This window comes from Zychaea mexicana (assembly GCF_025766255.1).
Source record: "Zychaea mexicana strain RSA 1403 chromosome Unknown BDB00scaffold_116, whole genome shotgun sequence".
Classification (NCBI taxonomy): domain Eukaryota; kingdom Fungi; phylum Mucoromycota; class Mucoromycetes; order Mucorales; family Lichtheimiaceae; genus Zychaea; species Zychaea mexicana.
Genome location: NW_026516779.1, coordinates 65,690 through 82,888, shown reverse-complemented (window position 1 = coordinate 82,888; position 17,199 = coordinate 65,690). Strand labels below are relative to the sequence as shown.

The following is a 17,199-nucleotide window of genomic DNA, read 5'->3' as shown; positions in this document are numbered from 1 at the left end:
GGATGGAGTTCCATTCTATTCTCAATACTCAGTCTTCTGACCTGTCTTTGTTTGAACGACACGTTGAAAACATACAACAAAACTTTATCTTCTCGCAGTTTCTTTGAGGAGAATGACTGCGTCTACAATTAGTGAGCGACTGTGATGTAAAATATACACAAAAAATAAACTTACACACTACTACCTCCAACGCATATTCAAATTTGCTGCTATAAAGTATTCGGTTTATTATTCGCTAATTACACGAGCAATATCTCGTCCCTCGTGTGTCATCATTTGATCAAGTATTGTAAGTGTAAACCCAAGTAGCTCCACTACGCGATAAGAACCCTCTGTAAGAAAGGCATAAGCACACGTAGTGATCATTGAATGATGAAGACAAGTCAGGCAGTTAGTATAACCAAATCGACTCAAATATCGCTTGGGAGTACATACCTCGAAATTAATGAAGCAACTGCTGGTTGAAGCTCGCGTGCCTAAGCAATGAGTGATGTTATAGTTGGCATTACTCATAGAGATACAATAATGGTGGAAGGGAAGAAGAAACGTCATCAGTAACGCTATTCTCTTTTTTGCCTTACCGCAACTGAAAATGATATGTAGGACGGTAGTTCGGCTGCCAGTTCAGCGTGTTTGAGTTTCCGTCTCTTTTTCATTATGCGCATAATTGCCGCATCAAGCTATGAATAACCAGCGTGTGAATGTGTGTGTGTGTGTGTGCGCTGTCAGAATTACAAGTGTTATGTGCATATATATACAGCCATCGACAAATATAAAAAAACATACTAACCTGGTACTTTCTGTTGTCGTTCAATTCCAGTTTCCATACTCGGTTTTCCAGCTTCCTCTGTTCTTCTGGGTCTTCAACGTGGCAAACAACGATGTGCTTTTCACGACTAGAGAATAATGCATTATATTCAAATGTTACGATGCCGTCATCGACTCCATCTTCAATTTTCATGCTATTTTGATCAGCAGTAGGGGCAAGTCTTGTTAACGTGTTCTTGATGAGTATAGGATGTTTTTTCTGACATAATGGTTCGATCGAATTTTGCAAAGTGGCTTTATCTACGTAAATATCATAATCGTATACATGTAAATATGACAGATGTTGTACCTTGGGGGATAAGAGTAATAATAAGCTACGTTGAACGGATTCATTGGGTTTACCTATCGACAAGTTGGAAGCTAATTCATCCAGGGACCAAGCTCGTTTGCTACTGTTGTTAAAGTGTAGTAAAATTTGCGCTTGAGCAAAGTTTACCACAATGGTTATTGCACCGGAAACAAAGTTGGCGACCAAAGTAGCCGTGCCAAGTGAATGTGCCCACTGGAGCTTGCGATTGGTGAATTTTGTAGCATAGAATTCTGCATATGCGTCAAGGTGAGGTACAAGCTACCCAATAGGATGATAAGCATTTGTTAGAGCTACTACCATTGTTATTGCTATTAAAAAAAGCGTTTCTATGTAATCAGTAGCAAAGCTGTAGAAGACAGGGGTATACCTCAGCAGGTGCTGGTAGCAACTCATCTCCTTTTTTAGAAGGAAGGTCAGTCCAAACCATCTTTTCCAGTGTTGTTATTTCAAAGGTGGCATTATGTTCGTTATTTGATGCCTTTTAGTGATGAGAAGATGCCAAACGTAAACCTTTAGCAAACACAAGTACCGCTATAGCATTTCATGTCTGTATACTTACAAAGAACTGTTTGCAAAGATCTTGTGATGTATCAATATCCTTGATCATGGAATACATAGTTTTGGTATATTCCGGCCCACATTCTGGATCCATTCTCTGGGTTAGTAGAAGATACAAGGTGCTGGTGTAATAAAACAAGCTATTGTCTCTGTACTTACCAGATGCGAGACCTTTCAAAATCATGATTTCATGATCAGTTTGACTAGCGCGTAGTAATAAGCGCTGCGTTAGGGATGCTCGATAAAATATCTCAAATACATCTTTCTCTTAAAACGAGCATATTAGTAGTCAGATGGGTATAAATTCGTTGTAATTTTCTCGTTAATCAGCTTACTTTTAAAATGACGGAACATGGATAGTGCTTGATCGCTAGCACCTTGAATAATCATCTGTTCATTTTGCTGCTGCTGCTTCGTCTACCGGTAAGAAAGTCAATAAATCAAAATTAACATGGTTGTTCCTCTCCATTTTCCCCCCATGTCGCGCACAGACAGCATCCATACCTTCATGACAACACCAGCGGATCGCAGCTTCAAATCAATAAACTGAACCAACAATCGACTGATTTCTTGTTCATGATCTCGAAGAAGCTCACCAAAAGCATTACCAATGGCTTTTTTCAGTGAGCTATCACTTTCCATTGCATCATTGACTGTATCCTCCAATTTGCTCTTAAATTTGATAAGAAACTTGAGGAGTTTGATGCCATTGCTGTCATTGTAATCTTCAATTTTTGATTCACCTCGCACCTAAACAATACAATTATTTTATATCAATTATCTCCAATCTTAATATATTTATCATGACGACTGAATCAAGCGCTGCTTACCAGAATATATGATGTTAATGACCTACAGATTATAGGAACCTCTTCGGAGCTACACGCATTGTAGATTATGTGAAGCGATGGAAGGTCATTAGAGTCGAGCATTTGGTAGAATCCTATCGTAAGTAATAGCATAGCATATATATGGTTATAGCACGCATGTTGTTTGATGAGCTAGTGCTGTCTAACAAAAGAACAATTAGAAATCACATGACGCTTTCCTCGTCATTATTACCTCTAGATACCAGTATCTCTATTTTTTCTTGTATCCATTTGTTTACTACGATCTTGGATAACTTATGCCTGGTGCTGCTCAAAAGATATGTACATTCGCCTGACTCTTCAGCCATCTGTCGAAGCTTGGTGTACAGAACAAAGTCGCGAGCGGATAACATAGAAAGGAGGCGCTGTGCTTCTTGTTTGTAATAAGCGGACATGCTCTCCAAGAATCTTGGCTCAAAATCACTCTTGTATAACCCAAGGTCTATGAGTATCTGTGTAACAGACGTCAGCATATCAGTATCAACTGCACGACCCTTACTACATAATTTACCAGAAATTGTGGTCGAACAATAAAGATAGATAATGATATATGTAAGCTTCCTTTTTTTTTGTGCTTGTTACTTGCAACTACACATAGAACAATTGAAAAGGTTTATAAAGTTTTACCGGTCACGTTGAATCAAGAACAGCAGATTCGTGATTATGCGTTCTTTCACCAAAGGTTGTTGGATAATATACTTTTTGAGCAGAGCAAGACCGAGATCACTAATAGTAATAGTAACGTATTAGCATGATGTATATCATAATCTTATTCTAATATCTTACACTATTGAGCGATACGGCGTATTTTTCAGAATATATCCGCGATCCAGCTCATAGAATATTTGACTGATGTGTGTCTGCGATTAGAGTGGATAGTTATTTAATAAATATGCTCTTTTGGATAAATCTCGATCCAAACTGAGATCAAACAAAAGAAGTAAACGTTACCAATTGCTCCTTTTTCTTGATCCAGATTCCTTCCAAGTCTTTAAGAAACTCGTCATTCAAAAGGGCGTTCCTAATAAATGCCATTTTGAGCCGACTGTGTAAAGTAAGAGCTTATAATTTCGCATCCCCTCATCATTTTCACCGAGAAACTCACTGTATCATCAGTTCTGACAGGTCGTCGAAATACACAACAAGCTCGTTATATAACAGCTCGTACAACTCCTTTGATCTGCCACGCTGACATATGTTTGTGCTAAGCTAGTAAAATAGCATTGTATCGTTTGTTTACATCGATTGTCATATTTACTGGAAGGTATAATGTTGTCACAACAGTCCTACTTCGTATGCAGCTTGAAAGTTGATCATATGCTGATGTTCGCCATTCAGTATTGCGGCTATCAATACTTTGTGATTATCTTCCCATGCTATTTTGAAGTATTCATCATGGGACGCAGTGTCCACGGACACTAAAAGGTGTAAAAGGTAAGCATAGGCTTCTTTGAATATGCATATGTGTGTGACCACAACTGCTTTTTCAAGACTCACGCGCACACACCGTATACTGTTTTTACCTTTCAAATTTTTGACAAGCGAAGCATCATCAAATTCACTGTCATGTACAATTGATTCCTTTCGTAGCTGAAAATTAAATAACATTTGCTGTAAAATTGCTGGAATGAGTGCGTTTGTATACGGCTTAATTGACAGGTGTCTTGAATGACAGTGTACCTTATCTCTTAACTCTGAAACAAAGAAATAAAGCGGTGGCGGACCAGGTCCGAATCATTTCGACTTATTTCCATAGGCATGGTGACACAAACTTGTAGAGAATCCCTTTCCAGTTCCTTTGGTGAAAAGTTGATTGCCTCATAATTTAAAAAGCATTGCCAAATGCATGCTTCGATAAATCCATGTCTGAAGATCCACCTAACATATAGCAGTACTGCTATTACTGCAAGTATGTTGAATGCACAAATTTGATCTATCCAATTATAAGTTTACTATAGTACATGTACTTCAGTCGCTTCGTAATGTCCAACAATTACGCTCACCATATCCACGTGACCGTGTTGGACAAGTAGCACAAAACCGTCTCGAATTACTGATATGCAGAGCTGTGAATCTACGCGTGGGTTATGTAGGTATGCTCGACGATAAAGTTAGGACCATCATTGTGCTCAAAGCAGGAAGGCTGAAAGTTATTCTGACGAATTGATAAGGAACTGCTCTGAATCCCACAAAGTATTGCTCTGTCCAGCATTTTGCGTGCATGCTTTCCAGTGATATACTGCTTCACGACATCACCATCGAGTTCGGAACATGCGCCGAGAACTTTTTGAGCGTAATCTTCATGTTCCCCTGCCCGATGGCGTCTCTGATCGTGCTGCATGTACATAGTTAATAAGATTGGCATCTGAAGCACAGCTGCTGAAACTGTAGCTAAGGATAGCAAAGCGCCCTTGGTGTCCGTTTCGTCGCAACTGCCAAAAATTCGGCAATTCGTATCGAATTTGCTGTTGGATAGCTCGGTTGATTGTGTAGAGCATGTCTTATGCTGAATATTGAGATTACATGGTTTGTCTCCACCGGTAATTTTTGCTAGTTAGCATGACATGATATGCTGTATATGACAGCACGCGAGAAGCGGGTACTTGCGTTTTATCGCTTGGATTACTACTCTATACGGAAGGGATGAAGAAGACAATAAATTAGAATTACAGAAGATGTAGGCTAACGAAAGAAAGAGATTAAAACCGGGCTGGTACATAGAGCTGTAGAAGGGAGATGCAATGATGCTTTGATAACCTATAAAGCAACAAGGGTCTCTAGAGCCATGTGCTGTGATGCGAGTCAAATCAAATTGTGATGTGCGGTTTGTAGCCAAAAACATAAGCATCCATATACTGGCATGATTACATATCAAAAAGTGTTGATAAGAGAAAGTTATGAGAAAAATGCTATACGACATTTTGGCAGTAAAAGGAGTAGGTATGCTATGTATATATTACCTTTCTGTAATCTTATTCGTAATCGACACAGTGTACAGCACTACGGAATAGAGTTGCAGTACAACGCCTTTTCTTGTGATTCAATTTTAACTACTGCTAGCGGCCAGGAGTGGAGCTCAAGACCCTCTTCCTCTTCCTCCAATGCAGCTTTGAAGGCTTCCTTTGAAAATTTTCTCCACACGATGACTTGCCACAAAACGAGATAGTGTAACCATAAACGGGCTTATTTACATGTTCATCGTAGTAGAAGGTGAATGGGCCGCTGATGAGGACAGGCCGTTGCGTGAACAAATACAACTACTTTGCATCAGCGAGTATTGCTTGCCAGTAGTACACAAAAAGACTTTTCTTTGACCAAACTCATAATGCTTACCTAGAGCGTCCAATATGCAGCGGCTCACTCGCAGATGTACGTTAGCTAAATCTGCAATAATTAGATCGTGTTATTAAAGCTCTTGAATGATTCCATAATACGTATCTTAAGGCAGTCTTTTTGCGCTAGTAAGGAAATTACTACGCGCTTGGCATAATTAATCGTACACGTATCAATCTGTAGTATTAGCTAGCTCAACGAATCTCGCTACGGAACCGGTCTCATGCTACTTCGTTTCGTTTGATATACTGAATCATCAGTATGCATCGACTTAATGGTGAGTTCACTTAACCATTTTCTAAGCAATGAGAGTAAAGGCTCAATGAGTGTTCATCGTCAGCTCGCTTGTATATGCGTCATATGACAAGGGTATATAGAAACCCACTATTTACCGGAAACGATCTACCTATCTAAGCAGACTACTGGTCTGCGAGAGTAAGTATGATTGGCTGGTTTTGTTTATGCCGATCATGTTTGATGTTTCGTTTTGGAATACGCACAGCAGCGGCAATAAGATAACCCGATCTTTAACCGGTTTCGGTGTTGGTGCAACGCTCACCATAAGTGGATCGATCTGCATCCAAATATATAAATGGGTGCATGATCATGCAAAGGAAAATAAAGTTCATTGCTTTGATCTAGCAATCATCGATTGTTCGTCTCGTTGTTACAGCTTACAAGAGCAGCACTGCTGCTCCACTGTTAAAGCTCCTATCCCTTGTAATCAATAATAGAAACTAGATATAAACGAGGAGCGACCCATTTTCCTTTGACTGCACACATATTACATGGGAATTGAGAATTGTTTGTTTGGCAAAGTAGACCACCAAACAGAAGCATTATTTCTATTGCTATTAGTAGCGACATCTTTTGTATGGTACATGTAGAGTGATAGGTGAAAGGATTCGGTTTTTACATCAAAATGATTTCACTAACGCTTTTGATCGATGATTATGAGTACAAACATGGCAATGAGAACCGCAAGCACGGCCGTGGATCCAAACAGAATTGCTCCTCGACTTGCTGGAAAATGTTCTTTGGTTAAGGCGACCTGTGAATGAAAATATCGAGCGTTCGCGATATACAGAAACACGATACTAAGGATGACAAACGTTGCTCCCACCGAACGTCCGGCGTGTGCATTGTTTGATGGATTCAGATTATACAGCTGTGTGATGGCTAAAAGAAACATGAAAATGGGCTTCCGTTAGTTATTACTACAAACGATAAACCGTTGTACGGCCAGGGAGACTCTAATTCACACAGCAACGCAGTCCCAATCTAGAAACGTACCAACTCCAACAGTTACCAAAGATAAGGATGTTCGCAACCATGCCAGAAACGTTCGTTCGTTAGCTAGAACAATATTCAATTTTTTCGAGTGAGCATCTCTACAGCACGATCAAAAGGTCTTTTGTGTTTACCCAAATGGTCGCGCGCAACTGCAGCTTTGTTTTCGAGCAAAGCCGAAGTGGAGAAACGTTCGTATATACGGCGAATGGTATCATATGGGTTGGATTTTTTATCCTGATCCTGGTATTGTCGCCGCATAGTTTCTTTTTCCGGTCGAGATTTCGTTCGAACTAGGAATGGCGGTGAGAATTCATGAACGCGATCGCTCAAGCGGTCTTGATCGTCTTCAACGTCGTCGCCATGGTGTTGTGTCGGCGAGGTTGCTCGACTGATAGAGTCGGTTGGGTGTATTGGAGCCTCTTGTTCTTCTTGCCTATGTGTTTGCGTATCTTGCTCAGCTATTGTATTGTTCATCTGGGGGGATGGGGTTAGAAAAGAAGAGGCGGAACGGGGCTTCTTTTTTGGGGGGCGGTGAGAGGTGCGAAAGAGCGAGTGTATGGGAAGGTAAAGAGGGACGAAAGGGATGCTTAAAAGGGGTGTGTGTGTGTGTGCGTATCTTTTAAACCAATTCGTGCGAAAGTGAGAGGAAGAAGACTCTGTGATGCTCCACATGGGAGTAAAGTGCCTTGTTTCAAAAAAAAAACAGAAAGTGGTGTGTAACTTTCTGGCGCATGCTTACGCACGTAGGCGTCATGCGGAACAACACTTTTCCCTCTCCACTACTTGAAATCCAACCACTCGCACGGTATGTTGAGATCGGACTTTATTGGTTTGTAGTTGACTATTATTGACTGAGGAAATATGGAAAGGGTGAACTTGTCAGGGGTGGGGGAGATACTCGTGCTTGCAAAGGGCAAGAAATAAGAGCCCGTGGTAGTGGTGATCGTAGCAGCAACGAGCTTGACAAAGCTAAACACCTTCTAGCTGACGCTCAAGATCGTCCATCTCGGCCTTGGCAGCCTGGTATTTTTGGGTCATTTCTTCGCTCTTGAGCTCCATAGTCTCCAGTTCTTGTTGCAGGTTGTTTGCCTTCTTCTCAAACTGCTCAGCGCGCAGATCAGCTTCGCGGAAACTATTATTATCGACGGTTTCGTCAGTAAGTAAGCTATGGCTCTCGCTCGAGAGACATCCCTTTCTTGCTTACTTTTCTGAGGCTTCCTTAAAGTCGAGCTCGGCCTTGTCGAGTTGTTCTTGCAGAAGTTTCACACGTGACTCCAGCGAGCTCAGTTCATGGTCTTTTTGCGTATGTTCGGCTTCCAACTGCTTAACACGGGCTTCAGCATCGTCTGCACGAGTGTTGGCAGCTTCGACTTCACCGCGCAAAGATGTCAATTTCTACGTTCGATCGGTTCGATCGGAAAGTTTGGATGGGTTACACACACTTGTCAAGCTTCGGGTGTATTGCTCGGATAACTTACCTCTTTGAATTTCTCCATGGTTTGTAGATATAAAGCTAGAATGTAAGTAGGATAAAGTGAGAAGGAGAAGAAGAACGAAAAAACAGACACAAAGAAAGGAACGGGACCCTTTTTATGTGCGATTTCAAGAACTTGCTTTTTTATTTCTTCATCCACTCAGATTCGTCCCGATCCCTTGTTCACATTGTTTCTATTATAGGGGAGGCTACAACCGGGATAGAGAGCTCTGGGGCTCCCTTTTCTTTTTATTTTTGAAGGATATACGTTCATAGAGAGAGAGAGCGTGTGTGGAGAAAGAGAGAGAAGAGGATATTTATAAATAATAGTTTTCTACATGCAGTCAGAGAGAGAGAGAGAAGACGCCTAATTACACAGTATATTCGTAGTAGCGCTAATACTGATACTAGCACCAAGTAGTGATAACACCACCACCAGCCAATTTACACGACATTGTCAACACCGGTTCCACCGAGGTACCTAGTGTTATCATGAAACAAAATATGTGAGTTGCATGTACGTATGTGCAGATATTACATGTAAAATGTACTGCGCGCTTGCATTGCATCACCGTCTTCACTCTAACCATGATCATTAACTTACTTTGAGCTAGCAAAGCTTTGACCCGTAGCAGCGCCAGCACCTAAATTATCACCAGAGTCAGTTAGTATCGGTCTGCAAAGCAATTCCGTCCCCTGGAAGCACTTCTCCCCGTCCTTCTCCCTTTCTCTCCTTCTTCTTACCATAGCAGATAGCAGCTAGTAGCAAGCTGACAGCAGCTGCGATTAATGGACCCTTGTCCATCAAGGTGGACAGAAACATGACAACCGCAAACCTAAGAACGAGGACATTTAGATTCCACACACACCATTATAACCCACCCCCCACGCACTCCTTCTGCCTTTGGTTTATCGTTCCTCTCTTGAGAACACTCGATATCTCCTAACATCTTCATGCCACTGTTGGCTTTTTCTAGTTCTAGAATGTTGGCTGCAAGTAACTTACACCAGGTACATCGTTGCTCGGAACCAGCAGTTTTCAAAATAAGCAATGAAATTATCACTACATGGGAAAGGGAGACAAGCTCAGTCAGTTAATAACCCATATTGTTACATACGCATGCAGCCTTTGCTCTTTTGCTGCGATTTTTCGAGACTTTTTTTTTCATTTACAATTTCGGACTTGTCGGACAGCACTAGTACAGAAAATCAACAAATGAGGTCAGACAATAGGAGTGAAAACGGGGGGTCGGGTTCTTTTGTCTAGTATCCTTATTTCTTCTTCTTTTTCCTCTTACCTTGAGACAGAGTGGAATTTCGACGAACAACAAGATCAGCGCAAGCACCCTAAGAAGCAGAGTTCATCACGTTACTACTTTTGTATATGCAAAGGAATACGGCCATTGTCCGATTGTTTTCCCGCAGTCCTTCTGACTTTCCACTACCGACGGCAGACACGTACCATCCAACAATGCTGAAAACAATATGGTTCACAAATCCGACAATGCCTAGCGCAATCAGCACTGGAGAACCGCGTCGTATGTGGATACGGGATCGAGTCAGTAAACAATATTAATCATCATCACTATAAGAAGGTGAACTTACGGACGACTGATATCAGGCCGAGCCTATTGTGAAACATTGGTACATGACGGAAAAACGCAAAAACACAGACAGTTTGTTCAGTTACGCGCACTATCCATTCGTTACATGGAGTGTTTGGCCAATAACCGGCATAAACAAGAAACGTTTACCATTGACCATAGAGCGAAAAGTTCTTTGACGTTACTTCATCGCAGCAGCCCATTGTTAGTTAGTGATATACGTATTATTTGGAAAGATATCCGAAAGCGGTAAAATGGAGGTGAAAGAGAAAGAAAGAAAAGAGAAAGGCGGAAGGGAGAATAGGGAAAAGATATAGCTCCACTCTCCATTATTTGCCGCGCACTCTCAACGCACACACGCTCTCCCACACAGACACAGACACAGACACAGAGACACACACGGAACGGGTTCGGGCTCCACTTAAAATAGCATGGTGTAACAACAACAACAACAGCAGCAACCTTCTTTCATTGTTATATCTCTTATTATGCTCTCAGCAAGCTACGAATGATAAAAGACCTGCGTTTATCAGGACGATGCGACTGCGGCCGTTGCGTCTGATTTGCTGCTGCAGGACTGCGTTTGCTCTTGCTTCTGTGAGCATCGCTTCTGCTGCTGCTGCTGCTGCTGCTGCCAAGGGCCGGCAAGGATCGTCGCCTTCTTTGGCTGTTGTTGCCGTTGTTGCTGCTGTCGGCAGGCGGATGGATTTCGGGAGAGTAGTGTAGCGGTTTGGGAGGATAATGAAGCACCGTTGCAGGCTCAACACAGCTATCGGTTGTGATTGTCGAAGACACCGGCGACTCCTTGTTGGTCTTGATCTTCATGATGCGTTCCCGAAAGAACCGGGATGATTTGTGTAGGAGGTTACGACGGGATCCTGAGCTTCTTAGCTTTGGCGATGGTGCTGGTGGTGGTGATGCTGCTGCTGTTGTTGTTGCAGTCGCTGGGGATGGTGGAGGTGATGTAAAGTTGCCTTCTTGTAGTACAGCGCCAAGGCTTGTCTGTCGTCGTGACGGTGAGCTCAGGAGCGAATGTCTTCCTTTCGGCTCTCCTGTGATATATCCTGCTGTCGCTGGGTCTTTACGTCGAACCTTGTAGTAATCTTGTTGCTGCTTCTGTTGCTGTTGCTGCTGATAATCGCTTATACTGCCAGAAGAACAAGTGGTAGCACTAGAAGAGTCTTGGCATGTTTTATCACTGCCGTCATCCTGCAGTTTCTTTGTAATCCACTTGTCAGGAAAAGAAAGAACAATCCTTTCGTCCTCTCCCCTATCGCGAATGCCATCATCACACTTACAGCAAGACCGTAAAGTGATGCCCGTTTCAAATCAAACTGTCGGATAAGATCTTCAGAGAACGATTCGTCGCCGACTGAAAGAGGTTGCCATAATTGAAAGTCAATCCGGAACGCAGTGCCAGGAAGATGACCGAGAGGTGAAGTGGTGGAAGGATCTGAAGAAGCTGCTGTCGCAGCCGCCATGATGCGTGTATATCAGGGAAACAGAAAGAAATTAAAGAAAGAAAGAGAGGGAGGGAGACAGCGAGAGCCGACAAGAAGAAGAAGAACGCCATGCGGTAGGTAATTTACGTGCCAGTAGGGGGTACTTCACACAAAAGTCTTTTTTCAAATATGACAGAACATACTCTTGTTGCTATTGTTGGTTAGTAAGGGGGTGAAGGTAAAGACGAGCAGAGAAGAAAGAAATGATAGATAGTGTTCATAACAAACGCGCGTGCATTCTATCTTGAACGCTATTTGCATTCTCTTTTTCCTTCTGGCCACTAAAGTATATATCGCCAACGCGCGCGCGCGGTGTTTTTAGGAGAGGTGCACAAGAAAGGAGGTGACGGATGCTGCATGGCATGAAAGGGTCCGTCCGTTCGTGGTAATATTTGTTTCGTTTTAGTATGTGCAAAGGAGTCGGTTCTGCACTATTAGGCATAAGCCTCCTCCTTTCGCCCCATCCCACTCATCCATCCATTAAGCGTGGTCTTATCCTGCTACTAATTCGGTTTAAAGATCAGCTGTGCATAAAGAAGGGATATACATATCGCGTTTTATTAATATATAAGATGGGGTTTGTGCGTGTGTGTATATATGGGAGTGTGTTGGACATGTATGAGTGGATGTGTGCGTGATGGAGAATCAAGGAAGAAAGTGGCACTTATTGTCGAAGAGCCTTCAAGCGTTCTGTCAATAGGGCGTCCTCGTCGCGTTCCTTTTGTTTTGTTTCGCCAAGTGTTTTGCTTGGCTCGAGCTGGCCCAGCTCTTGGTTCAGCTCTAATCCATGCTCGTCTGCCACTTGCTGCATCAACGTCTCCACTTCGTTCTGCGGTGTCGTCATCGTTGTCGTGCCTGCCATTGCCCCTTCCATATATTCTGTCTGGACATCCAGGTCCTCAAACTGCGACTCGAACTTATCCATCACCATCGATATCTGATCCACAACGTGTTAGTTGTTATCCCGTCTTCCCACCCTCTTCTTTGTTTTTTGCACTTGAATGTATACCTTTTCAAGATTCATCGATTCCATTGCTCGATCCATGCCTTTTACTACGCTTGCCATGGACGTGGTGACCTGTATCAAACCATCCGAAAAAAATCAGACTTAGCTAAACCAGAAGAGAGAGAAAAGCACCTCCCATTCCCTATTAACTTACCTTGCGCATAGTCACTGCCGTTTGCACTCGACTGGCAACGGCGTCGATTCGAGACGATAGTCGAAGCAAGTTCAACGATTCATTCTTTTTTCGGATCGCATTCGATGCATAGATGCGCGCACCTTCCATGTTACCGTCTTGTATAGCCTATCACACCTCATACTGTGAGTTTACGTGTGACCAAAAGCTCTGTCTCGATGCAATAGACTTTACCTTTTTCAACTTTGCCTTTTCGACCCCTTCGTCTTTTTGACATCGCTTCGATTGCTTGTTCAATTGCTTGGCTGTAAACTAAATATGTATAGATTATTTTTATCTGATCAGCTGCTTGCTTGGAGTAGTACACGTTTTGTTTTTTCGATACTCGGAAGGGACGAAAAGACACACGGACCCCACTCAAACTACCCCCTCATTATCCAATAGGTTGCCAAGATTGAGTGCGTACCTTTAGCTGAAACAGATTCTCTAAAACCACCACAAAGAGAAACACAGGTTATACAATCGTCGTTCAAGAAAGCATGGTAGCATTAGTAGAGATTGACATACTTTCGAGACCATTCATTGCGTTATTTCTGTTTTCGAGTAGGCTAGGGGAAAGGATATAAAAATGCTGCTGCAAATGGTCCTGCGAATTCTGTTCTCCGGTTTTTTGGAGTACGTACTACTGCCTTTCCTTGCCACTTTTTTGAATTTGAATCCCCGAAAACCACAGATACTGCAAAAATGTCCAGGATACAACAGTTAATGATGGCAACCGGATACATAGTATCACTCTCATGCTAATAATATAAACCAAATAATGGACTGTTCTGGCTACGACATCGAAAGTGGATGAATGTTACATATCCAGATCCCTGTCCTTTTATTCATGACCAATAAAACAACTACCTAGTTCTGGTGTTGTCTGTTTGAACTAGTGATTTTGTTCTATCCATCAAACTGATCGTCGTTGATGAATCGAATAAAAATTTGTAGTTCGTGGGTGTGACGACGCTTACCATCTAATGGTAAAAGTACGTATATGAACAGCGCCAGTTTTGACTGTAATTCGATGTCTTTTTTTTTGGTTGTCGATCCGTATCTTTCACCAGCGTAGCATAAACAAGGTGGTCAACATACCATCGTTTTAATATAAATGGCAATCTCAGTCGGTGATACATAGCTAAATCTCACTTGAGCAATCCTACCGTATCCTACTGTCGTGCTTGTTATGTATTTGCAAGAAACGGGTCACAGCTTACAGTGAAATAATCGGCATGTGTGGGTGCAACTTATCAAAAGGTGCAAACCATCTTTCTCTCTTTATCTTTTACATTTAAAAGGTATCCCGCGATTTACCGTTCCTAACATGCTACGATCCCAGTTGTGATCAAGAAGAAAAAAAATCTCTCCTTGAAATAGAGCCAAACCCATCAAAAGGTACTCCTACTTGCACATAGTAAATGTATGCATATATCAAAGCAGCAGTAATATTAGTCCACATTATGTTTCTTAACGTCAAAAGAACCAAATTGACAAGCTTCTCTTGTACAAAAAGAAAAAGAGGACAACGTCACCGCTTTGATATCGTTGGCTCTTCGCCATTCGAGCTATTCACATGCACTATCAAAATGCTCGAATTTGATAGCTTGATGTCTGTCTTGCACGTGTCTAGCACTTGGCGACAGCGTCTATATATTGTCGTGTCAACACACCTGCCAAACACTAACTATGCAAAAAATGACCCAACTTTTTTAATTTGCTCCTTTTTGAACCGCCAATTACTGCCTTTGTCCAGGCAGAGTACAGTATCGCAAGCATCGAGCAGCTCTGGCCGCTATGCAACAAGGAGCATTTAAAAATCTCAGAACGCTCGAAATGAAGGGCATGTGAACGATGCTCTTTTGGTATATTTCTCATGTCTTATGTGGAGTTTTCTTTCTGAATTGAGCGTTAGTATCAATGATATAATGTTTGCTTAATATGATATGTAAATTACAGTATCGTGGATCACGAAGCGCTCTCTGTAGGATTGCGTGGCGTGGCAAGTACTCTAGTTGATCTGGTAATCGAATCCAAACTCAACGTGCAGGAACCCTCGGTACCATTTGGCACGGTGCAGTCCCTGATGCCGGCTTTGGAGTAATTTTCATACGGCCACGATTGTCATGGCTCCTCGTTCTTCGACCGATGATACATACAGCAACTATTGGATCCATGGAAGAAATTTACACGGATTTGCGCCAGCTGCGGCTACATTTCAATGCTACGGCGCCGCCCGAAGCTGCTCTTCACAATTCTTTACACGGTGCCCATATCCAAGATCTGAAGATAAACTTGCCGAGTTTGTCTGTCGTTCAAGCTGTTCATCGATATTGTAAAAACATCGAGAACCTTGTTGCTGATGGTCTGTTTGCCTATAACGCACAAGTCATTGATGATACCGATATTAGTGTTCCCGCAGCAGCCCGCTGTCACTGTCGATGGGCGTCTTGATTGTCCCTGGAAATTAGTGGATTTTTACATTGAACCAGTCAATATGGGATCTGACTCTATTGACTGATTTATGCCCCACTTTATCCGAAGCGTGGAGATCCTACGTAGCTTACACTTGCCGATGGACATGCCTATGGGCTTTGACTGGAATGGGCCGCTGTCAGTCGACTTGTGGACGTGCATGGAGAATCCGACGCTAAAGATCCGGTACCAAGAGGTTGTCACTGCCATCCGATTGGCTCGAATGCGACACCAGTTGCACACCCTGCCTCTTTCGGCTGCTGAAACCGACTACCCGATACCATTAGAGGAAGAAGATACGGTAGAAGAAATCGATATGAATGACGATACTGGTGTCCAACAACAACAGCATATGATGGGCGATCACATTGCTCACCTTTCTAACAACATCGCACGCCTCATTACTATGCGGCTTTTGGAGCTGCACCACATAGCTTATCTTACTTTTGGTGCTAGTACAGTACAGCATTGCAGGCAAGCACATTTTCACGAGTCAAAGATTTGTCATGCTGGCAATGAAATATTTTCCTGACAACAAGAACCAAGTGCTTAAAGCTCATAAGAACGCAGGCTAATATGCTTATCCCAAATGCAACAACATCAATTGATTTTTGTCGTTCCTTTTGTGATTCCACCGATGCCGCATTATAGCTGTCTTTTCTGCTATGCTATCGAGAGAGAGAGAGAGAGAGAGAGAGAGAGATTAGCATTAATGACATTGAGCACATGCATCTTACTATGTTTTCCTTCAGCTCTTTTCTCTCCCCTGCCTTTTCCATTTTTCATTATCTAGTCAATGATGATGATAGTGGGGTACGGGAGTCAATGGCTACATACTTTTCAAATAGAATAGTTACCAAGAAGAAGAAGATGAAGCAGGGAAAAAAGGAGTCGGTGTACGGTATTGTTTTTATTGGATTAGCTTTATGGCGGCTTCAGAACGTAACGCATCGGTCGTTTACATAAACAATCAATTCGACTGTCTGCTAAATACAAACGAGCTTTGTTTTAATTCAAGATTATATTGCTGTTGCTGTTTAGTGATCGTAAGACCTCCTTGTTGTAAATGTATATTTTTTTCGAAAAAGAAACAAAAACGAATATCGTGTAAGCAAGAAAGGAAGTCGTCAATAAATTAAAGTTTCTCTTTTGCCGGATGCCGTCGTTTTTGCAAGAGATTCAGGGCAGATATAAAAAGAAGGTACAGTAGCGGTTTGGAAGAATACAACATATGGCGCCATCACTTGAGGGACACCACCTTGCTATAATCACCCCAGAGCGCAGTAGCATCTTATCTTTTAATCCCAGTAAACTCGATCGACTGCGATGGTTTAAAAGTTATGTGATTGAACAACAAAGCAGCAAGAGAAACAAGGAGATCCTAGAACACAATACGTGAGCAACAACTAGAAAAAGCAACAATGAGTAGGCACGTTGTTTGCAGGGAAACAAGCCTTTAAAAAACATACTGTTCGTACTCCCCGATGATAAGGGGGCAGCAGGGGTAACAGAGGGAAGTCTACATATGAGCGAGAGGGAAGATGCTGGATGTGAGGACCTGCATCTACTATGTTTAACATCGAAACAGCTATTATACCTTTAAAAAACTTGATCTCCAGTGCAGAGTAAATGCACATCACCATGCTGACATGATACACAAGTCAATAACAAAGATAGCCAAAACACACACAAGACAAACAGCAGCAGGAGCCCCGGTTGCGTCTGTGAATGGGCACATGATGATATATGGTGGGGCTGAAACTTATAAGCTG

The 17,199-nt window shown here is 42.3% G+C and overlaps 4 protein-coding genes across 4 annotated transcripts; all 4 read right to left on the bottom strand.

The window, feature by feature from the left end:
- Window positions 1-280: 280 nt before the first annotated feature.
- BDB00DRAFT_877764 (Cullin family-domain-containing protein) lies at window positions 281-4,325 on the bottom strand (the record flags this gene model as incomplete). Its single annotated transcript, XM_053127657.1, has 19 exons — window positions 281-332; window positions 436-476; window positions 582-680; window positions 791-1,068; window positions 1,171-1,396; window positions 1,506-1,616; window positions 1,698-1,780; window positions 1,856-1,963; window positions 2,032-2,113; window positions 2,201-2,446; window positions 2,566-2,639; window positions 2,759-3,063; window positions 3,193-3,291; window positions 3,352-3,425; window positions 3,517-3,586; window positions 3,689-3,774; window positions 3,856-3,983; window positions 4,089-4,155; window positions 4,290-4,325. The coding sequence occupies 19 exons, from the start codon at window positions 4,323-4,325 to the stop codon at window positions 281-283; spliced, it is 2,265 nt and encodes a 754-aa protein (XP_052974400.1).
- Window positions 4,326-6,829: 2,504 nt separating this feature from the next.
- On the bottom strand, window positions 6,830-7,449 carry BDB00DRAFT_773091 (uncharacterized protein; the record flags this gene model as incomplete). The annotated part of the gene is made up of 3 exons (XM_053120076.1): window positions 6,830-7,077; window positions 7,192-7,254; window positions 7,323-7,449. 3 exons carry the CDS (start codon window positions 7,447-7,449, stop codon window positions 6,830-6,832), a joined length of 438 nt encoding a protein of 145 aa, XP_052974399.1.
- A 711-nt stretch (window positions 7,450-8,160) lies between these two features.
- Window positions 8,161-10,472, bottom strand: BDB00DRAFT_884950 (uncharacterized protein; the record flags this gene model as incomplete). Its single annotated transcript, XM_053128370.1, has 10 exons — window positions 8,161-8,323; window positions 8,396-8,586; window positions 9,116-9,146; window positions 9,270-9,309; window positions 9,410-9,501; window positions 9,839-9,861; window positions 9,964-10,012; window positions 10,128-10,188; window positions 10,271-10,293; window positions 10,420-10,472. 10 exons carry the CDS (start codon window positions 10,470-10,472, stop codon window positions 8,161-8,163), a joined length of 726 nt encoding a protein of 241 aa, XP_052974398.1.
- A 1,749-nt stretch (window positions 10,473-12,221) lies between these two features.
- Window positions 12,222-13,542, bottom strand: BDB00DRAFT_849776 (Snf7 family). The gene is made up of 6 exons (XM_053125391.1): window positions 13,478-13,542; window positions 13,377-13,396; window positions 13,145-13,222; window positions 12,932-13,078; window positions 12,781-12,849; window positions 12,222-12,708 (listed from the first exon to the last, which is right to left on the bottom strand). Exons 1-6 carry the CDS (start codon window positions 13,491-13,493, stop codon window positions 12,436-12,438), a joined length of 603 nt encoding a protein of 200 aa, XP_052974397.1. The 5' UTR covers window positions 13,494-13,542; the 3' UTR covers window positions 12,222-12,435.
- Window positions 13,543-17,199: the final 3,657 nt, after the last annotated feature.

Bases quoted from the DNA above. Each gene is read 5' to 3' on its own strand.
- BDB00DRAFT_849776 (XM_053125391.1), bottom strand. The intron at 13,079-13,144 runs GTAAAGTCTATT...GAGGTGTGATAG, and splicing joins AAAAGGCAAAGTTGAAAAAG to GCTATACAAGACGGTAACAT. The intron at 12,850-12,931 runs GTAAGTTAATAG...GGTTTGATACAG, and splicing joins CGGCAGTGACTATGCGCAAG to GTCACCACGTCCATGGCAAG.